Source organism: Rana temporaria, chromosome 2 (assembly GCF_905171775.1).
Source record: "Rana temporaria chromosome 2, aRanTem1.1, whole genome shotgun sequence".
NCBI lineage: Eukaryota > Metazoa > Chordata > Amphibia > Anura > Ranidae > Rana > Rana temporaria.
The window spans coordinates 277,396,532-277,413,966 of NC_053490.1; the positions used below are offsets into that span (position 1 = coordinate 277,396,532).

General features: G+C 41.7%; 1 protein-coding gene across 10 annotated transcripts in view; it reads left to right on the plus strand.

Annotated features, from left to right (window-relative positions):
* Positions 1–17,435, plus strand: part of ADGRB2 (adhesion G protein-coupled receptor B2) — a 609,344-nt gene that overhangs the window by 561,235 nt on the left and 30,674 nt on the right. For 8 of the 10 annotated variants that reach the window (XM_040337071.1, XM_040337074.1, XM_040337076.1 and 5 more), the window contains 4 exons: positions 2,182–2,267; positions 9,485–9,580; positions 13,745–13,916; positions 16,991–17,086. In XM_040337071.1, coding sequence (XP_040193005.1) covers positions 2,182–2,267; positions 9,485–9,580; positions 13,745–13,916; positions 16,991–17,086 — 450 coding nt within the window. The remainder of the gene's footprint in view (positions 1–2,181; positions 2,268–9,484; positions 9,581–13,744; positions 13,917–16,990; positions 17,087–17,435) is intronic. The other 2 variants (XM_040337075.1, XM_040337080.1) reach the window with 1 other exon arrangement.

Below are 17,435 nucleotides of genomic sequence, written 5' to 3' on the forward strand. Positions count from 1 at the left end.
TTTCATGCTGTAGACTTGCAGAGCTCTTGATGTAGACTCACCACTGCAACTTTGCTCTTGCTAGAGACTTGCCATGCAAATTTGTGCTATGCAAATGTACAACTTTCGAGTGAAAATGTGCAGCAAGTTAACAAGACTTACAATTCAATACTGCCAAAAATTTGTAGAAACTTATCCTTGCTTCCTGGGAAACACTTAAAGTGATACTTAACATACTGTTTAATTTACATTATCCCTTCTATTTCTGTATATGGATGGTGGCACCGCAATTATTTTAATTTAAAAAAAATCTAAGTACATTTTTCCTAATCAATTTACAGAGGCCAAATGACCCAGACCTTTCCCAGCCTGTCTGCAGGAAACATAAGCAGGAGAAGCTTCTAGCTCTCTGGTACTGGTCACATGTTAAAAAAAAACCCCCTTTGGAATACAGAGTAAAAATAAATAATTAATATGAATGAACTGTTTTAAATTGTCATACAGATATATTTTTGGAAAATAAATCTTTATTTTTTGGCAATAACATGGTATGCAGGGATTTCTGTCACTCGCCCCCAGCCTGTGTCCTAGACTAAGAGAAAGGTGAAGCCTCCATTAATCTACATGTAATATCCCATGCCCATTGTGCTTATCTGGTTAGTAGGCATGGACCCAATTTGTGGCAGTGTTGAATTGTAAGTCTGTTAACTTGCTGCACATTTGCACTGGCAAGTTGTACATTTGTAGAGCATTTGAAGCACAAGTTCTAATTAACACTTTTACATTTTGTAACAAATGTGAGTGGCAAGTCTCAAGCAAGAGCAAAGTTGCAGTGTGAGTCTACAGCAAGAGCTCTGCAAGTCGACAGCATAAAAAATTCAGCCACAGTGACCCCTGTGGTGAGATGACTATCGCACAACATAACTGAACCAGAACTTGCTGCAGACTTGCAGACTGTTTCCAAAGAAAGTTAATCTGGAGTCATGCAATGCGGACTTGCTGCAATTGTGCAAAAAAATTGTGAAGCCTGGCAAGTCTAGCAATAGCTTAGCAAACTCACTTAAAACTGAGCATGTGCCGAGTTGCCACCACAGCTGCACAATCCTTAGCTGAATTGGGAACATGCACAGAACAGGGAGATAGAGAGCAGCAGGATGAACCAGGATTTTTGCAGAATACAGAAAACGAATCTCATAGTGACCGAGTGAGCATGAACAGTATGTAATACAGCATTTATTGAGAGTTTTTTATGATATGGGTTTAGTGACACTTTAAGGCCTCGTTTACACCTGTCCAGTGTGTTGCAATGTGTTCTATTTTTTTTTTCTTTTAAAGTGTATTTTGTGCGTGTACTCGAGAGAGGAGCCGGACTGCAGGAGTTGGGAGTAGGCAGGCCTCCCCCAGAGGCAATCTGCCACCTTTCTCCATGCCCCGGGTGGCAATGACGGGTATGTGAGGGGTCCTCCCACACAGCCCGCCCTACCTGCTCCGCTTTTAAGCCCAACGGGGCAGAGGGACTCCCTATAAGGGAGTGAGAGGACCTAGCCCGCTCAACCAGCCCCGTTAGTCCTTCGCCTCTCTTTTTAGAGACCACGTGGTCAAAGTGCGTGCATGTTAACTCAATTTCAAGTGCGTGTAAGTGTGGTGGTTTTTGTGGGAGGGGGGTGGGCGTACTAAGCGCAGGCTTACCTCGCATAGCACACCCACCGGGAGTCGGGCTGAGACCACCAAACTCAATTCACATGTAGCCGAGACCAGGATCCGAACCCCCGAGCTGCAGAGGTTAATGGTTTGTCAGCGCAGTGCCAATAGCGCTGAGCCACAGCAGCTCCCTAGTTGCAATGTGTTCTAGCATGCATGTTAATGTTTATTGTGTTAAGGCAGCTCAAAATGATCTGTGCTTGTGGCATGCTGCAAATCAGGACTGCTGATCAACATTGAAAATTTGTTAAGCAGGGGTGTTGATTGGAGCACTCTGCAGGGGCGGGTCACACCACTGGAGACCCGGACAAATGCTCTTTATGTTAAGCAATGGTTTTGATCTCCGGCTTGCTGCCACCACAGGGCATTCTAAACCTATACAATAAAAATGATGTCCAAGTTTATTACTTTCTTTGCAGCCTGGCTTTGACAAAATGTCATTTTGTTTGCGGACTACATTAATGTTTTATATGTTCAAATATCTTCTGATCTTTGCTATAGGTTAACATGCTCATTGGCATAATTGTATTCAACAAATTAATGTCTCGGGATGGTATATCTGACAAGTCCAAAAAACAGCGGGCTGGGTGAGTGTTCTTCCCTTCTTAGGCTGCCGAGATACATTGGATGTGTTTTTGCATCATTTAATCAGTGTTGCACCAGTGTGGATTTGTGTCTGTATGCATCTGATGTTTGACACGCAATATGTACAATGTTGTATAGTGCGTGGAGTTTTTTATTTTTTACATTATTAATGTGTATCTGTAATGTGTATGCAATCCTTTCCTAAATGGCAGCATACTCTGACCATTTGGCTTATTTACCTGTAAAAAAAAAATAGGTAGGACAGTCTAAAATGGATTGCTGGAAGCTAAATAAAACAAGACCCCAATTAAAATAAATATGAGGGCACACATTCTAGATGCCTTGCTATTATGCTGACCTCCTGTCTTCAATACTGAGTCACTGACCTGAAACATGTATGCAAATCAAAAGAGTCAGAGTGCGGTCAGAAATACGTATCTGCATACTTGTTCTGGGTCAGTAACGCAAACTATGTTATGTTCTCTATAAAGGAAAAAAATGTTTTGCTTGTATAAAGGACATGGCTTAGGTTGTAAAGTAACAGTAAGAGATGTGTGAGATTCTGACCCCAGAGAGTTAAGTGCACACTAGAGACATGTTACTGTTCTGAAGTATGTCAATGTGCTTTGGGAAAGCTTACTGAACCTTCCCTGCAGTTCACCTAAATAAAACATGGTGTTTGGGTACATTTAGAGCAAGTTAAAAAAAAGAACTCGGTCCAAACAAAAACTTTTTAATAGCTTTTTTTTTTTTACAGGCCACTTTTGATTCTTAAAATTTAGTCTGTTAACGAATGTCTTTTTTCTGAAGCTAGGTTTCAGGAGTTGAAATGATTGCTAGGATGTAAATCATTTGATCTCTGAAACAAACCAGAAAAATTGTTGTTTGTGACCTCTACGTTGAATACTTACAGCATGCTAAAGAAGAGTAGCCATGTTCCAGAAAACCATTGGGAGTCAGTGTCTGTGGCGGCCCGTCCCTATGGGGCACATTCTAGAATAATGTGTGTTGTTTGTCCACTCCTTAAAGCGGGAACTTCAGTCATTTTTTGATCTTTCCATCTATTAAATCTTCTGCCCTTGTTTTTTAACTTTAAAAAGTAAAAAAAAAATGTTCCTGCCAGTAAATACCTTATACAGCCCACGTCCTGTTTCTTGTCTGGTAAAAAAACTAGGCTTATGACATCATGCACAGCTCTCTCCCCCTTAATAGGAGTTTGCCAGGAAGGGAGGGGGAATGAGTCATACGGGGGCCAATGACATACCTCCCAACTTTCTGAGATGGGAATGAGGGACACCTATCAGCAAAAGTATGCAGGCATAGGACACACCCCTTGCCACGCCCCCTTAAAGGAGAATTATACAAAAAAAAAGATTGGTTAAACCCACAAGTGCTTTTTTACCACTACTATTCCTTTATATTGGTTTTTGGAATTTACAAATGCAGCAATTTAGAAATCAGATGAAAGGTTTAGTGCTGGAAAACACTTTTTGATAGATAAAAAGTGCATTTTATATACAACTCTATAAATCAGACCAAAATGAGGGACAAATGAGGAGGAATGAGGGATGGAGGGACATTGCTCCAAATCAGGGACAGTCCCTCGAAATCAGGGACAGTTGGGAGCTATGCAATGAGAGCTGCAGAGTTGGAGGTGTGCCTATTTGTGTCTGTGTAAATCCCAGATGATGTCACAAGCAAATGGGGATGGACAAGATGAGAGGAGAGGCCGCCGGGGAGCAGCATGAGTGGCGTGAAAGGAGAGAGAACATATTACACGCACTTCTTGCGCTACTCTGCATGCTCGCTAAATCTCAATCTACCCGTCAGGCGCCATCTGTTGGCAATTGACGCTAGATTGTCGCGGACCTTCCGACCGGCCCACTGAGCCATCGGCCCACCGGGAATCTCCCGGTAGTCCCGATGGCCTGTCCATCCCTGATGGGAATAAATAGGGTTGATTTACTAAAGGAAATTTAGACTATTCCAGAGCTTAGTGAATTAGGTGAACCTCTGCTAATTTCAATCATCCAATCGTTTGCAAGCAAAAATACTGCATTCTTTTTTCTTACATGTGGTTGGGTGTTCTCTGCAAAGTAAAATGTAACCGCATTTACTAAGCTCTGAGAGCCCATTCACATCTAGGCGACAAAACTCCCGACGCCGGACGCTTGTGCCGCTAGAGGGGAGAATTCCCATTGCTGTCTATGGAGATGGTTCACATCTCATAGACGCTGTACGCCTGTCGCCTGAAAAAAAGTCCCGGACCCGCGACATTGGCGTTCGGCCATTGACAGCAATGGGAAGGATTTAAAAAAAAAAAAAAAAGATACACTATTCGCGGGAAAATACGCCGCGTACGCGGCGTTGCTTGTCGCGGAGGTGTGAATGCAGCCTAAGGAAAATCAGGGGAAAGTCCCCATGAAAAGTGAACAGGTGTTTTGCCTAGTAAATTAACCCCAGCATCTGTGCACTCCCTACCATTGGAACCTACATTATGTTGAAAAGGACTGGCCACATTTCCGAATATGTCTGAGCCGAACCCTTTAAGATCACTGGAAGTCAGTAAATGTAAAAGCCCCCACCAATGACACCTACATTGTACTGAAAAGGTCACATTCCTCTACATGTGTTTCAGCATTAGAGGCATGGAGGCTTGCAGATAATAGATAAAAAAAAGGTCCTCTGAAAGTGCATTTGTGTTATCTCATGTAGCCAGCTTAAAAGTGAAGTGTCATTAGTGGAGTTCTTTGAAAATTACAAGTAATGTTCGCTGTAACTGTACTCAGAGTGGACGATAATCACCTCTGATGTGGCCTTCAGGGTATATGTGGCAAGCATGTCCAAACAAATGCTAACATTTCACGAGCTAGTGTGCACTTACCTTACCATAGGCCTGACACAGTCTTTGATTTATAAGATCAACAACATTAATCAATAACCGCATTGTGTTATGATGCGCTATAGATCAACTGTATTGGGTTAGTGCTTGAAGGGGACAGCAAGTCCTTCCTTGCCTTTCAACCTGTTGAAAAAATGGTCATGCATCTTAGCCCATCTCTCCCTGTTCTCAATGATAAATGGTGGCAGGTAGCAGCACTACACATGACAGGCAGATGCCTGGGGGTATTTCTCTAGCTAGTTATCTCCAGCTGCTTTTAGACAGGCTGATTACTCAGGGAAGCCCTGCTTCATCATTACCTAAAGAGTCACAATAGGTAACCAAGCCATATCATTCTCCTTAGTAATCAGTCAATGTATGAGCTGCAGGGATGTGATGGAACCAGGGCACATACCTTCTGACCTGTGGAATAACACTAAGATCATGGAAAGATATGTGAAACTGGATAAATACACTTCAAAGTGACATAAGTGCACCATTAAATAAAAACAGGATTACCTTCCATGTGCAACAAATTAGGTATAAGTTCCGTGTTGCAAAAATCATAAGCTTTACTCTGCCCTGAATACTTGTGGCTGGCACATCTGATGCACCCAGATGCTGATAAGCTCCTTTGCATGTGCCAGGCCAATGACTGGGTCTGATCATAGCAAATAAAATCATCTGCCATGCACAGTAGCTGTTGATTGGCATAATTTTCTATTAGACTGCCCCTGAATACGGCAGCAGGTTAAAAAGAGCAGGAGCAATGAATATGGTGTACATTGCAATAGCCATTGGCAGTAAAAAAACTATTCTCTTTTCAACAAAGTAAAAAAATATATTTACAATTGCACTTGTCCACTTATCAGGACCCAAATCTGTGATTTTGTAGTCAGCGTTTATTGGCCTAATGCATATTTGATTACCTAAGCAACATTATCATGCTGATGAATTAACTTACTATTAATGCATGGAGCCTAATAATACAGTATATACTGTATAATATACTGTATTTTTATATAATATTTGATTACATGTATCACTATTAAACTCAAAACACGCTTTAGAGTTCCGAATTTTTACATCAATACAGTCCCAGATTTCTGGTTAAGATTCTCATGTGTTAGGTGTCTTTATGCTTGTATGTTAGTATAATGTCAGCGTGTTTCTGTGTGTGGTGGTTTTGTATACCTCCTTCTGTCATGAGTGGCTATACCATGTTTCAGAGATCCCAGGTTACTGTGTGCTCTCCTGACAGTACCTCTGCTCCCCAGTTTTATCAATAACTGGGGGACTAGGGTTCTGCAGTTGTTGCTGAATGACATGGTCAAATGTGACTCAGAAGTTCAGCAAGATCTGCAGAGCTACAGGTTAGCTAAAGGCGGCCATACACGATGAGAGATGTTTGTTAAATATGATTGATTTTCAAAATGTTCCTACGCAAAGAACCTCATCTTTTCATTACATATATGGTAGCACATCCATTAGTCTTAAGTACTATCTTCATCTGCAAACACTGGGGAAAGAGTACAGTGATACAGTACTTTCATTTCACTCAATGGCAATAGGGATTCTTAAAGGGGAGTTCCACCCACAATTTCACTTTTTAAATATAAATACCCCTGTAATACACAAGCTTAATGTATTCTAGTAAAGTTAGTCTGTAAACTAAGGTCCGTTTTGTTAGGTTGTTACAGCATTTAGTTTATAATCTAGAAATAAACTGGGGCCATCTTAAGTGTGGGCATCATGAAGCCAGACTGTATGACTTCCTGGATTTCAGCTTTGCTTATCTCGCACATGCTCAGTGCACAAGCAATGTAATAGGTTTCAGTCAGGTTTGCAAGGACTACTGGGAAACATGATGCCTATCCCAGAAACCCTTGCAAATAGCCTAGGCAAATAAGGAGGAGGAAGTAATGAAGGACTACAAAATAAAGGTATTTACAAGCAACAAATTAAATAAAAATTGTCCATTCTGAACACTATGAGATTAGAGCATGCAGCACAGACAAACATAAAAAAATGGGTGGAACTCCACTTTAAGTCAAGGAGCAAAGTAAGATTCTCACTTGACCCTGTCTTATGAAAAGTTCTGCATTAACCATATTTTATTAGGCTTAAGATAGAGGAAGAAGACCTCAGGACATCTAAGTTAGAAAAATAACTAATTAGGCTGAAATTACTCAGCCTTAAACTTACTGTATTTCAGTGAGTGGAAAAAACAAGAATAGCAGTACCTGGCACTTTAGCACTATGCCTGGCACTGAAGGTAACAGTGCGTGGTAGGGCAAAAACCCTATCACATTAATCAGGGATATATATTATTTATGCAGGTTATAGGGCTAGCTGCTATGCAGTTTTGGATTAATTGCCTAGCCTATCAAAGAGTCTTCTTCTGGATCTTTGTCCTAAGGGTGGCTTGACAATATGTCTGATTTATGGGGAGTATAGAAGAACAGGTAGCCTTGCCTTCTAAGAGCCGGTTCACACAGAGGCAACCCGACTTACAGCGCTACTTTGCAAGGCAACTTCAGCGTGACTTGGAGTAACTTACATTACGACTTAAAGTTGCCTCCAGGACAGGCGACTTTGGCTGTGGCCAGTCGCAGAATAATCAGCTCTGTGGGAGGGAGGGGTTTGCCTGAGTAAACTATTTTCTTTACCTGTAAAGTTGCTTCAGTTAAAGTGGAGGTTCACCCGGAAATGAAAGTTTTTAACCTTAGATTGATGCTCATTTTGTCTAGGGGAATCGGCTAGTTTTTTTTAAAATCGAAGCTGTACTTACCGATTTAGAGAGCAATCTTCTCCGCCGCTTCCGGGTATGGGTATGGGACAGGCTTCCGACGGTCGCATCCATCGCGTCACGATTTTCCGAAAGTAGCCGAACGTCGGTGCGCAGGCGCCGTATAGAGCCGCACCGACGTTCGGCTTCTTTCTGCTACTCGTGACGCGATGGATGTGACCGTCGGAAGCCTGTCGGAAGACTGTCAATCAAATAGGAACGCCCAGTCCCGAAGACCATACCCGAAAGCGGCGGAGAAGATCGCTCTCTAAAACGGTAAGTACAGCTTCGATTTTAAAAAAAAATAGCCGATTCCCCTAGACAAAATGAGCATCAATCTAAGGTTAAAACATTTTTTTAGGGTGAACTCCCGCTTTAAGATGGTGATCCGACTTTGGAGGCGACTTTCATTGAAGTCTATGGGTACAAGTTGCCTACAAGTTGCCTAGAAGTCGCCTTGAAGTAGTACAGGAACCTTTTCTGAAGTCAGAGAGACTTCAGTAGTGTACATTTAGACGGCTCTCGTTCACTTCAATTGAATTTCTCACGTCGCGCGACTTGGGGCGACACAAGTCGGATCCCAAGTCACGATAGTGTGAACCGGCACTAATAGTAAAACATTTTTTTCTTGATGTGCAATATTATGAATTAATGTTGTAAGTTCATATATCCATTCTTTTTAGCCTGTGGTGGAACCTTATAACTTGGCTTAATGGTGGGACATGCATGCTAAAGTCCCTTAATGCTGGTTGGTTACAGGTGAGGTTTGAGGACCTGTTCAAAATCAGCCTATATAAATGATATGTGTCCCTGATAAATTAATGTATAAGACGAATGATACTGTCAGTCACCCTGGTGTGGGTGTATAGTGCTATAGTAATATAGCATATGTTGGGTGGGAGGAAGATCTTTTTTTGGTTAGATACATTCCAAACAGTCCTCTGTGTATGGCCAGCCTTAACCGGAAAAAAGGGGTGATGGTGATGGGGGTTCCCTTTCCTTGTATCCATCTCATGCTAACCAGGTGCTGCCTTCCTGCTAGTCCGGAGCTGATCTAACACACTGCCTTTTATTTCTCTCTCCCATCTTCACCCTTATTATCTCTCTCATTCGCTCTACACTCCTCTGTGGCTTCTACCTTCTGTCTCTATATTCCTCTTATCTGCTCCTTCCGGTCTCTCCCCTTCCAACCAAACCTCCTTCATTCCCCATGTACTCTTACTCTGTATAATGGGTTTTATATTGATGTGTAAATGTGTCTTCTTTTATGCATGCATTAAACTGTATGTGCTCTTTTGCATGAAATCACACACAATATATGATCTGTGCCTTTTTTTTTTTTTGTATCACCCTTTTAATTTTTAATATTTAAATATATATAAATATTTCCATAAATCTATCTACATCTGTAAATGTATTTTGGACCTGGCTATCTGTATTTTTTATCTTGCTGTTAAAATATACCTGATCCTCTTTGTCTTATTCCTGTCCTCCTAATGAACTGCCACTACTTTGCATGCTCCTGTGCTTGTTGTGATGTGCTCTTGCAGAATTGAGATTTCCTGCAGGAACCTGCCTCTAATTTGTTCCACATGTGGAGTGCTGCCCAGTGCAAAGCTATCCGCAGCTACTGCCAGCAACGCTGTGTTAGTGTCCTGTGCTCTGCCCCACTCTATTTGCACACATTACAGTAGGACAAACACTCATTCACTTATTCCTATGCAGAGGATATTATTTAGTTTGCATATGTCGCCACTATTAACCAATCAGACAATGTACATTTTTAGAGGAATCTACAGTATCTCACAAAAGTGAGTACACCCCTCACATTTTTGTAAATATTTTATTATATCTTTTCATGTGACAACACTGAAGAAATTACACTTTGCTACAATGTAAAAAGCTTGTATAACAGTGTAAATTTGCTGTCCCCTCAAAATAACTCAACACACAGCCATTAATGTCTAAACCGCTGGCAACAAAAGTGAGTACACCCCTAAATGAAAATGTCCAAATTGGGGCCAAAGTGTCAACATTTTGTGTGGCCACCATTATTTTCCAGCACTGCCTTAGCCCTCTAGGGCATGGAGTTCACCAGAGATTCACAGGTTGCCACTGAATTCCTCTTCCACACCTCCATGATGACACGATGGAGCTGGTGGATGTTAGAGACCTTGCACTCCAACACCTTCCATTTGAGCATGCCCCACAGATGCTCAATAGTGTTTAGGCATGGAGACGGGCTTGGCCAGTCCATCACCTTTACCCTCAGCTTCTTTAGCAAGGCAGTGGTTGTCTTGGAGGTGTGTTTTGTGTTTGGAGTCCTTATCATGTTGGAATACTGCCCTGCGGCCCAGTCCCCAAAAAGAAGGGCTCATGCTCTGCTTCAGTATGTCACAGTACATGTTGGCATTCATTGTCCCCTTAATTAAATGTAACTCTCCAGTGTCTGCAGCACTCATGCAGCCCCAGATCATGACAATCCTACCACCATGCTTGACTGTAGGCAAGACACACTTGTCTTTGTACTCCTCACCCTGTTGCCGCCATACACGCTTGACACCATCTGAACCAAATAAGTTTATCTTGATCTCATTAGCCCACAGGACATGGTGTCTGCTTGTCTTCAGCAAACTGTTTGGGGGCTTTCTTGTGCATCATCTTTAGATCTTCTGGGACGACAGCCATGCAGACCAATTTGATGCTGTGTGCAGCGTATGGTCTAAACACTGACAGGCTGACCCCCCCCACCCCTTCAACCTCTGCAGCAATTCTGGCAGCACTCATACGCCTATTTCCCAAAGACAACCTCTGGATGTGATGCTGAGCAGTTGCACTCAACTTCTTTGGTCAACCATGGCGAGGCCTGTTCTGAGTGGAAACTGTCTTGTTAAACCATTGTATGGTTCTGGCCACCATGCTGCAGCTTGCTTTCAGGGTCTTGGCAGCAATCTTCTTATAGCCATCTTTGCCATGAGATGTCATTTTGAACTTCCAGTAACCAGTGACCAGTATCAAAGAGTGAGAGTGATAACACCAAATTTAACACACCTGCACCCCATTCACACCTGAGACCTTGTAACATTAATGAGTTACACCGGGGAGGGAATACAGCTAATTGGGCCCAATTTGGACATTTTCACTTAGGGGTGTACTCACTTTTGTTGCCATCACATTTACACTGTTATACAAGCTGTACATTCACTACTTTACATTTTAGCAAAGTGTCATTCCTTCAGTGTTGTCACATGAAAAGATATAATAAAATATTTACAAAAATGTGAGGGGTGTACTCACTTTTGTGAGATACTGTATAGGGATTATTTCCTTCTGAATTGTATACATATTTCCACTAAAGTGTAATTTTATCTTTGTGAAAAATGTAATAATTTTAACCACAAAATGAAACCGTCCAATGTTTTTATAGTAGTATGTATCAGCTATAGTATTCCCTTTTATCTATGCTGGATTTTGAAGTATCCATTGTGCCTAGCTGAAAGTTTTCACTTATTGGGGTTGATTTACTAAAACTGGTGCACTCAGAATCTGGTAGAGCTGTACATGGTAGCCAAACAGCTTCTAACTTTAGTTTTTTCAATCAAGCTTTGACAATAAAACCAGGAAGCTAAATTTGAATGTTTCAGTTTTAGTAACTAACCCCCCCCCCGTGTGTCTGTATATGTACAATGTAACTGTCTATAGCAAAGGAAAAAGCAGAAGATTAAAATGGAACTCCAGCCAAAAGCCTCATACACACGACCAGTTTTCCCGGCAGGAAAACTGGCGGGAGAGCTTTTGGCCAGGAAAACCGGACGTGTGTATGCTTCCTCGCAGTTTTCCCGTCAGGAAAACAGCCGGGAATCCCAACGGGAAAATAGAGAACCTGCTCTCTATTTTTCCCGCCAGATCTACTACTTACCTATGGGAAACATTGCGAGGCAGTGCCGATGGAGCATACACACGGCCGGGATTCCCGGCCAAAGCTCCATGACAGTTTTCCTGCCGGGTTCTCGGCTTTCCCCTCAGTTTTCTCAGCGGACTTTTTACCACAGAGAAAACCAAGCATGTGTACAGGGCTAAAAGGTTTGCTCTGATTGTGGATACAGTGGGGACAGGTTAGAACATCTGTTACAGTACCTGACTGCGATATTGTGTCAATCTCCCCGCTGTTATCAGCAAGATTGACACCCGCGAGCCCCGTAGTGGGAGCCAGCGCCGAGCTCTGTCGCTCCTCCCACTCGCCGCCCCAATGGATTCCTATGGATGCGCTGCATCTCGTGGGGGCGATGAGCCCGAGAAGCTCAGCCTTGCAGCGGTGATATCCAGCGCGATCCCATCGCGCTAGAAACACAATATCGGCAGCAGGTACTGTAGTTTTCCTGATGTATATGTCTGGAGATCACTGTCACCGGAGAGCCGTCTTCTCACTTCTTTTTTCAGAGACACAAGTGAGAGAAAATCTTCCAAAACCTAGGAAAAATTTCAAAAGATGTTCCCACTGGGAGGATTTATTCTGCTTCTATTTCAGTGACAACTGTTATTTTAGATTTCCCCTTACATTTTGCTCTGGTGACAAATAATCTCCCAATCATAGTCACAGAGAGGAATAAAAATCCAACATAGGTGTTACCCCATCCTACTAGTTTAGCTGGAGATCCACTTTAAGCCCCTACTTCTTTCCTAATGGCTGAATCTAGTGGCACCACATAACAGCAGGCAAGCCATGATTATTTCTGCTAGAACACAATGGATATGTCAAGAGCCCATGTGTGCACAAAAATAATAAATACTGTATTTATTGGCGTATAAGACTCACTTTTTTACCCTGAAAATAGAGGGTAAACTGTGCCTGCGTGTTATACGCAGGGGGCTATGGAAAGTTTTTTTCCTGAAACTTCCCTCTTAAAGTTAGGGTGCGCGTTATACGCCTGTGCGTGTTGTACGCCGATAAATACGGTAATAAACACTATTTTCAAACCTGATGACTACTGACTCAACCCAAATTCTTCAGAAAGGTGAATGTTGAATTTAATTGACAGGCAAGGGAGATTGTGCAAGAGGTCACTGTGTGTTAGTTGTCACCTGCACAGTGTGGTGTCTTCTCTGTACAAGTCCTGAGTAGTGTGCCTGTCACCAGTCTCTACTATTGTCTCCGAAGCCACATTTACCCTCTAATTAGAAGAGCTCAGTTACAGATCCTTTTCCAGGCTTTTCATGTGCATGACACCCATAGAGGCATTTAATGCTTCTGTCACTTTCCTGAGGCTAGGAGAGGTAACCCATACCAGCATTACCCAGCACACTTTACTGAAGTCAGGGGAAACTGCCACAAGCAGAAATTTGTCAGCACTGCGACTGCACACACCTAACCTGGGATTCTTGATCTTTTATCTCTCCTCACCCACACCTCTGGCATTTCTGTTCATGTCGCTGTGCATTTTATTGTGTTGCCTACCACTCGCTTGCTTTTCATGGCTCTCCATCTCTGTTAACCTTTCTCTCCTTTCTAATTACTCTTCCTGTTTCAACAACATTTCAAAATCCTTTTACTTTTCCACTTGTGTCTGTTTGTCCGTTCTTTCATTAATTTTCCCCTTTTCACATTATTTGCTGGGTTTCTGAAATTTTTTATCCCATATCTGATTTTTTTTAATTTTCTCTCACTTTTATTGCCTTAATTATGTTATTTTTATTCTTTTGTCCACATCTTTCCTTGCACTTCCCATTATCATTCTGTTTTTCTCTTCTCCCCTCTTTCTCTCGCTCAATATCCCTCCTATATGCACCGTGTCTCCACTCCCTTATCACAGGGCATCTCTCTGGAGCTCCTGCGTGGTACTTCCTCTACTTGCCCTTACTTGGATGTCTGCAGTTCTAGCTATGACTGATCGCCGATCCATTCTCTTCCAAGTTCTGTTTGCAGTATTCAATTCCGTACAAGGCTGTGTGATCATCACTGTTCACTGCTTCCTGCGCCGGGAGGTAAATACCTGCCTACATTACTTATGTTCAATGTTTCTCCTACTTAGTGGATAGTTGTTTACATGACTACAAGATGACAGTTGCCTAACCTGGCTGGTTTTAGTCATATTAAGCAACACGTTTTTTTTTTTTTTTTTTTTAATGCATGAATAGAGAAGCCTCAAACAAGGGGAAGATAAAAGTATGACAGGTAGAAAACCTTGTCCAATCACTAATGTTTTCCCCCAAGGTAAGATGGGAGATAACTTCATCAGCCTCTTTATATCCAACTTTCCATACCTCCAAAGCTAGGCATAAACATGAATGGTTAGCCAAGTCTAGCACATTGAGGATACAGTATGTTACAGTTACAGCCACACATTGCTGTTTTCTGATAAGCAACCTCTAGTATCTGTGGGCAAATAAAAGCAAACCTGTGCATGGACTATGCACATTTAAAAAATGTATATATTCCAAACAAACAGTAAAAGTACTGCAGACAAAGCCTTCAATCAACTCTGTAGCTATATGCATTGTGGAGAAATTAATTGTCTAACTTCACACCAGAGGCACTGGAATCCAAGATCGTTATTTCCTATGGTACCAGAGAGCTTTCTATTGTAAACAGACACCAGATGGAAGTGTTAAAAACAATAGCTTTACTGCCCCCTGCCTTAAGCTGTAAAGACAGCTGGAGAGGGTTGTACACATGCCCTGGCAAAACTTAAATCCCTATAGTGATTGGTAGGCAATACCACTGCTGACTGCAACCTATTCAATTGTGCTGCGCTACAGCCTGCAACCATATGCAGGGTTATAACAAGCAGTGAGGAGGTGAGATAACATCTCCCAGCTACCTGTTAAACTCTTCAGAGGACAAGACAAGTGTAAGTAAGCCCTAAATCCAGACTTTAGATTCTTTGTTATGACCTTTGAGTATAAATGACTTCACAGTACAAGCAGCTAGAGAGGTCATTGGGGGTTTATTCTAAAACTATTTTACCACTTGTTGAAAATATGTAGATACTTTAATATCCGTAGTCTGGGCTTCATTTTAAGTTATGTCAGATAGTATATTGTTTGTCACTAGTAATGTTATGTTATTATTTTTGCTTTATGAATAAGTGTTGTATGAGCAAATTGCTTTCTTTAGTAGAATCACGGATCCTATTATCTAAAAAGAGAAGCTGTTCTCATGAAAACTATACTATTTTTAAACTGGACCAGTCTAGAAGGATTTGTTACTGCACTGGGCTGATTATACCATTGTAAAGGCATTCAGCCATCAGTGATACCTGGTACCCAAATCCCTCCTGTCACCCGCAGTTACACTGAAAACATAGAAAAGTGACAGCAGAAAAAAAGACCAAGTGGTCTCTTGACTCTGCCCCATTTGTTTTGGTAATTTATAATTTTTTTCTTGTTAACTTTTTGTTTGAGTATAGATCTTTTTTTGTCCCAAGCATGTTTGAATCACCCTCACTGTTGACTTACGAACTACCTCCTCTGGAAGCATATTCCAAGCATCAACCCAACTTTGGGTAAAAAAATACTTTCTACGATTCATTTTGAACTTTCCTCCTGATTGAGGTCATGTCCCCGTATTCTTGATCTTGACTTCATATTGAAAATACTGTCCTTCTAAACCTTAGTCACCCGCCTGATTGTTTTTAAAGGTTTCAGTCATGTCTCTCCTTTCCCTTCTTTCCTCCAAACTGTACATATTAAGTTCCTGATATTTTTTTTATCCCTCAGACATTTCACTATGTTTGTTGCCCTTCTCTGAACTAGTTTTATCGTATCACTATCTTTTGTAAGTGAGGCCTGCAGAACTGTAAACAGTATTGTGAATGATGTCTTACTAAAGCCTGGTTCACCCAGCAGTTGAACGGAAAAAAAACTGTCAACTCCGGTCCAAGTAGCTGTACTAACTATGCAAAGTTAGTATAGCGATCTCCCCTGCTGAGCTGTGGTGTTCTGACAGGGGAACGGCCCCCCTGCCAGAACACTCTCAACAGCACTCTATGCCATTGACTGAAAGCGCTGACCGGGAGTAGGTCGTCTGCTGGTTTTCCAGCATGCTCGTCCGACAAAAGCCGGCCAAATAGCTTCTGTCGGATAGGGTGGCAAACACACAGGCAAACACACATTCAGCCTGTGTGGATGGGTCTTAAAGATCTATATAGGGGAATTAGGACCTCATTCCTTCTGCTGGTGACCCCTCTAGTGATGCATCCTAGAATTCTATTCACTTTTCTCACTTAAAGCAAATATACTATTCACTTAGATTTACTAAAGTCAAATAGACTTTCACTGTGTAAGTGCAGATGCTCCCTGGAAGGGAATTTTCCCTAGTGAATGAGGTGAAGCTCTGCTGATTTTAATCATACATCTTGTGCAAGAAAAAAGACTGTTTTTTTTTATTTTCCTTGCACATGATTGGGTATTCACCACATTTAAAAGCTCCATTGCAGAGTGCAATTTCATTTGTAAAGGGAACAGTGTATTTGCCTTTAGCAAATCAACCCCTGTGTGTCATACCTCAAGTAGACAACAATCATTAGGATAAGGACAAATATAGGGCAATATATGGAACAGTCCCTTGAGAACATTATGTGAAGTTGTCACATAGAACATCTAAGAGACCTTTCTTAATGCTGCTTTGGTCTTCCTAATCTTACTGCCAAAAATCTGTAATGTTAAATCATTTATGCTAATGTAATAAAAGTAGTGCAAAAAAGCAGGAAATTATTTGCCCATAAATGAAGTGTGACCACATAAAAATAAGGTGGCTCCATTAACATTTCATAAATACCTTGTGAGTGTCACGGAAAGGTTGCAGTGACCACCATGGCTGTGATTAAGGATCATTACTCTAGATGAACTGACTTGATAGAAGACTTTTATATCCCTCTTTCTTTTGTGCTTCATCGCCCAAAAGATTGGTTGATATATGAATGTGTTTAGTCATGCAAACTAGGAACTAAAACACTAGTAAAAGTACTCAATCGAGTCTAGACCATGTAAAAAAAAAAAAAATCAGGAGTCGCCATTCATCTAGTATCTACTAATTCACTTTGTCTTTCTGTGGGCAGATTCAAGAAGTGGTGAAGTGCCAAATGGGTGGGTGCCGCAGTGATGAAAATGAGGATTCTCCAAATTCCTGTAAGAATGGACAGCTTCAGATAATGGTAGGTATTTAATTTGCACATGGTGTTACCCTGGACCTTTGCTGGTATACAGCCAAAAACAGAGAAGAAATTCAACCGTTATATATTTGGATATTGACACCCCTTATAAGTGTAGCACTACCCCCGAAGGAGCTGCTGGTTTGTTTTAGGTGGCACGTTATCTCTGTATCTCTGTCGTCTAGGGTACTGGATGAGCGCTGCAATAAAGTCAATGTCTTTTCTGTGCTGGGTAAAAACGATAGAAGTAGAAGTAGGTGAAGGGATAGAAGAAATGAGAATGGTGGATTCAGGGTTAACTGGTACTGGAAACAGTCCTGCTCCCAAAAACAAAACTTCTTCGCCACTCTAG